The 4,744-nt window shown below is 58.2% G+C and overlaps 1 protein-coding gene across 1 annotated transcript; it reads right to left on the bottom strand.

The window, feature by feature from the left end:
* Positions 1-224: 224 nt before the first annotated feature.
* CHST14 (carbohydrate sulfotransferase 14) lies at positions 225-2,323 on the bottom strand. Its single transcript, XM_039232707.1, has one exon. It carries the CDS (start codon positions 2,115-2,117, stop codon positions 987-989), a length of 1,131 nt encoding a protein of 376 aa, XP_039088638.1. The 5' UTR covers positions 2,118-2,323; the 3' UTR covers positions 225-986.
* Between the last annotated feature and the right edge of the window lie 2,421 nt (positions 2,324-4,744).

The raw sequence follows: 4,744 nt of genomic DNA, 5'->3' as shown, positions 1-4,744 counted from the left end.
TGTCCTTTGGGGCCATCCCTGAAGCTGAGTTTGTGTGGTCCATGGGAAGCTGTCAAAGGCTCCCTCGTATAGAAATGGCCCGAGTGACTTACACTGGGTCTCACCCTCTCTACCTCAAGTTCCGTCTTCTGACCTGAGAAGACAGGCATTACGGAGAAATTTTAGATACACCGGAGCTCAGAGGGAGAATTACAGACGCTGGCTTTGTATACAAAACAGCTTTATTAAAAATTCAGCAATCTGGAAAACAAAGCCTTCACAAGGGTTCTATCAAAAAGTACAAATTTTAAATAAATGAGTCAGAAAAGTGGCAGCCAGATACACCAGCCAGTTACAACCGTGGGAGAAGGGAGGAGGTGCCCAGAGCCCCCTTCCCCGCAAAAGGGTGGGCACCCAGGTCTTTGGACTTGCGCAGGGCCAGGCCAGTGCCCTGAGTTTTCCTTTCCTTGGAAAAAATGGAAAGAACCTGGAAAGTGTAGGAAATTGAGTCTGAAGCAGAAAGGCACAAAAGTCATTTAAAAGGCACGACTGCTAACTCCAGCCCTGAGGAGCATCAAGTGGGTGAATGGGTGATCAGAGCCACAGGCCCCTGGCTCTGGTCATTCTCCTGACTGGTGTCACCTCTAGGTTTGGCCACAGGTTAAGGTGGACCAAATGGACGGCACAATTTCTGCAGCCCTGGGGGCCTGGAGCTCGTCTTTGGAAGAGATCTGTTACTCACTGGCAAGCTGGCATCCAGCCGTGCCAGGGCAAGCAGGGTCGTGTGGCCCTTAAGAAATTCCCTCAGTGGGGAGCAACAGGCATCTTGTCCAACCCCGTCCTCTGAGCCACAGCGGGCACCCGCCCTGGACAAGGAACTCCTGATGCCAGTCCTTGCCATCTAGGCATCTGGAAAGGCCCAAAGCCTCTGGAGCTAGGGTTTTCTGAATGGCAGGCAGCTGACATTATCAAAACCAGTCCCCAACAGCTGCTGGCCTATACCATAGTCATTGATGACAGGCTTCCCTGGTGACATTAGGCAGTGGGTAGGCAAAGAGGGAGAAGTCTAGGATATACTTAGGAAGCACGTCCTGCAGGAGAGCCCGTGGGGCACTGCACAGGTGGTAATGCAGGCTTTCAGGACTGGCAGGCCGGTACCAGGCCTGGCGAGCCGGGAATCGGACATGGGGTGGCGCCCGCACCCACTCCAGCACCTGGTTTGCATCAGCCTCCAGCCTCTCATAGGAGCCTACAAAGTCGTAGTGCACCGCGCAAGGCTGGCACAAGTGGTACACGGGCATCCAGTGCTCATTCATCCGCTCAGGGTCCTCGTCCACCAGGTATCTCAGGAACTCAGGGAAGGTGACATCGTCCCCTGCAGGGCTGGGCCCCGCGCCCGCTCTGTACCGCCTCACGATCTCGGCCCCATAGCGCTGCTGGTACTCTCGGATTTCGCCAAACTTGTTACGGTAGGCAGAGAGAAGGCGTTCCAAGGGGTCCCGCACAAACAGAAACTTGAAGTAGTGCTGTAGGCGGTAGCGAATTTCCTCGGGCCGCAGGTCGGCCAAGAACACCAGGTCGTTGCGGTGGTCCATCTTGAGGCGGACGTCCACGCTGTCCAGGACGCCTGCCAGTACCTTCAGCACCCGCTTCCAGTTAGAGCAGGCCACCTTGGGGACGTAGCAGTAGAGGAAGCGGTAGCGGTCACTCACAAGGATGTGGCGCAGTAGGGTGCGCCGCTGCCCCACTGGCAAGTCCCAAGGGTCCCGGGGCATGCCTGGCTGTCCGCACACCGCCCGCAAAGTGCGGTTCCGGACGTCCTGCCTCACCTGCAAGTCCGAGTCCCCGGCCTCCAGGGACAGCCCCGCGGGCCTGGAGAGGGCCGGGCGCCAGGCCGCGCCCTCGCGATTGGGGGGGTGCAGGGGAAGGGGCTTCATTTCGGCCAGGATGCCCCGCTCGATCATGAGCAGCAGCCCGCTGGAGGCCACGATCACCGCGAACATCAGCATGGACGGCAGCAGCAGGGGCGGCCCCCCAAGCCCGGCCCGAGCCCTGCCCAGTGGGGCCCGCCTCAGCGCCCGGCCCAGGGGCTCGGCGCCATTTGGGGCCGCCAGCGGGGTCAGCGGGCGGGGGAACATGGTGCTCCCGGGGTGGGGGCCTGCGCCGGCCCGGCCGACCCGAGGGCTGCCTGGGAGGCGGGCTCGGGCTGGGGGCGGGAGCCGAGGGCTTGGGCCCGCAGCGCAGGGAGGGCCCGGAGGAAGGGGGGGCGCCCGCGGGAGGCCCCGGCGCGCGCGAGGGGTGGCCGGCTCCCGGGCTGCGGCGCGGGAGCGGGCAGCAAGCAGCGGGCGGGCGCGGCGAGGGACCGTGGCCGGATGTCCCGCCCGGCAGCTCCCCGCCCCCGGCCCCGCCGTGACACAGGCGCGGGGGCGGGTCCAGGGCGGGGGCGGGGAGAGAGGAGGGCGCCCCTGCACAGAGCGGGCCGGGAGGGCGCGTGCAGACCCCCACCCGGGAGAGGGCGCCGGAGCCAGGGCAGCCCTGGCGCTCCCTGCTTCGGAGACAAAAGCTGCTGACGCCCAAAAGACAGAAGAGACCCAGGCCAGGGCTCCCTCTCGCGTAGCGCGTGTCCTCGGGGAGCTGCACGGAGCGGACCGGCACCCAGTGCCCTGCCGCACACTCTGGCCTGGCGGAGACCTTCCTCCAACAGCGTGTCTGGAGGCAGAGGGCACCCGCGGCGCTTTGCGCGAGTCCAAACTTTCGAGAAATCCTTTCCCGCTGGAAGCGGAGTCCCAGTGTGTTCTTCCTACCCACCCTGCCCCAGCTACTCCAGTAAATAGGAGCAAGAATGTCAGGCACTGACCAGTGGCTCATCTCCATGGTGACCATTAGCTTTAACAGTACCTGGTGGATTACAGTGTTGATCATCCACTAGGTAATGCTGAAATGTCTGGAAATGGGAGTCTTCTCCCCTCTGGTCTGCCCCTCCCCAGACCAGAAGAAATGGGATAACGGGGACAATCTCTGGTGAGGAACCAATGACCAGTTTGTGCCTGGTGATCATTAGTGAGATCAGACACATTTTGAAAGGCGAGGACCTGGGGGCACAAAGCAGCAGCCTTCCTACCTGGAGCCAGACATGCTTCAGTAGCACCAGGCGGACCATGTGGGCTAGAGGCAGCTATGGGAAGGCCTAGGATGGCAGGGGCTGGTCTTTACCCACCAGAACTGGGCACCTGGCTAAGGGCCCAGACCTCATCCTGTTATGTATGTGTGGGGAGCCAGTGAAGCCCCAAAGGGGGCTAGTGATGTGATCAGAGTCTACATTTACCAAGGCAGGTGCCTGCTCAGCGTTCGGTACGCTGTTTTCCAGTTGTCACAGTGGCCCCCCACAGCTGAGGAAATAGGCTTAGGGAAGCTGAGAATCTGTATGCATCAGTCTGATTCTAAAACCTATCCTCCTAATCGAGATTAATGGACCACTAAAATGGAATGGTTCGGAGGAAGCAGCTGACCCTAGGTCACAGTACTGGAGGGGCGAACAGAACAGGACTAGAAGATGCCCAAGGCTTTGAGTTTAGTGGGAGAACAGAGGTACCAATGATCAGATGAATTCATAAGCATGAGGGCTCCTGGAGGATGAGACGAAGCTAGAGAGCTCATGGAAGGCCCTCAATCCCTAGCAACGTGGGATGAGGGGGAGGAATGGGAAGTGTGTTGGCTTTCCAGATTCTCAGAGCAGGCTCCTGCCCATCTCACTGCCTGGGCGCTGGGTGCATCTCAGGATGCACCCCCGGCTGATGTGTAAGTTTGTATCAAGTTCAGTGTTCACTGAACTCCTTGCTTCCAATGGCAATGAGTGTAGATTTCTGGTGTTGCGATTATTTTCTACCGTTTTTTTTGTTTTGTTTTGTTTTTCACGATAGATGTCTTACACTAGAGGAAGGAAAAAATGACTTTGAAAAAGTTTTGATAATGTGGCCACGTGTGCTCATTCCTCTGAGGACTCTTCTATGTTCGCAGTCACAGCAAAGCAGTCTGAGTACAGGAACAGCCACTTACTCTGAGGGAGTCTGGGGCAAGGTACTTGTCTCCACAGCAGTTTCCTATGTGTTATATGATGGGACACTGCTCACCTCATGGGACTCTTGTGAGAGCACACTGCAGAAGTGTCTGTGCCACTAATACCCTCTATCAAAATGCACCTGGCCCAGATGTCTTTACGAAAATGGAGACTGGGGCAGCTGTGCTCTGTCTCCTAGGAACCCCCATGGTCACAGAGCTTGCCCCACGCTAAGCATGGTCAACACTAAGGCTTTGGGCTGGGGTGAACCAAGTTCCAGGCAGTCACAAGCCCTTGGCCTATGATGTGACCTTCATTCCCTCTGCAAGGAGTGCCAGTTGCTAGATATTGAGGCCCCAGGGCAGTTCCTGATGGCCAGTTCCTCAGGCACATGACCCAGGGCGATGAGGTGGTTATCTTCATCACGTACCAGTTCCCAGACCACTGGCCAGGTGAAGGCTGCCGATCCAAGGACTTCACACTGTCCGGTTGGTAGCTCTGGCCACCATGATGCCAAGAGGTCAATCCCAAGTTTTCATTGCTTCTGTCTCCTTTCCACTGTCTGCTTTCCCTCTACTTTCCTGCCCGTTTTGTTTACTGGCCTTAGTTAGCCCCTGCACTGCAAGGGTTAAGAGGGGGCCCCCAACATAAGTAGTGAGCCCCTCTACATGCAGCCCCCCCCAAAGATGACAGCACACACAGGAAACA

Source organism: Hyaena hyaena, unplaced genomic scaffold (assembly GCF_003009895.1).
Source record: "Hyaena hyaena isolate Hyena2069 unplaced genomic scaffold, ASM300989v1 scaffold_70, whole genome shotgun sequence".
In the NCBI taxonomy this organism is placed as follows: Eukaryota; Metazoa; Chordata; class Mammalia; order Carnivora; family Hyaenidae; genus Hyaena; species Hyaena hyaena.
Note: the sequence above shows the minus strand (reverse complement) of the source record. Positions and strands in the feature narration are given on the sequence as shown.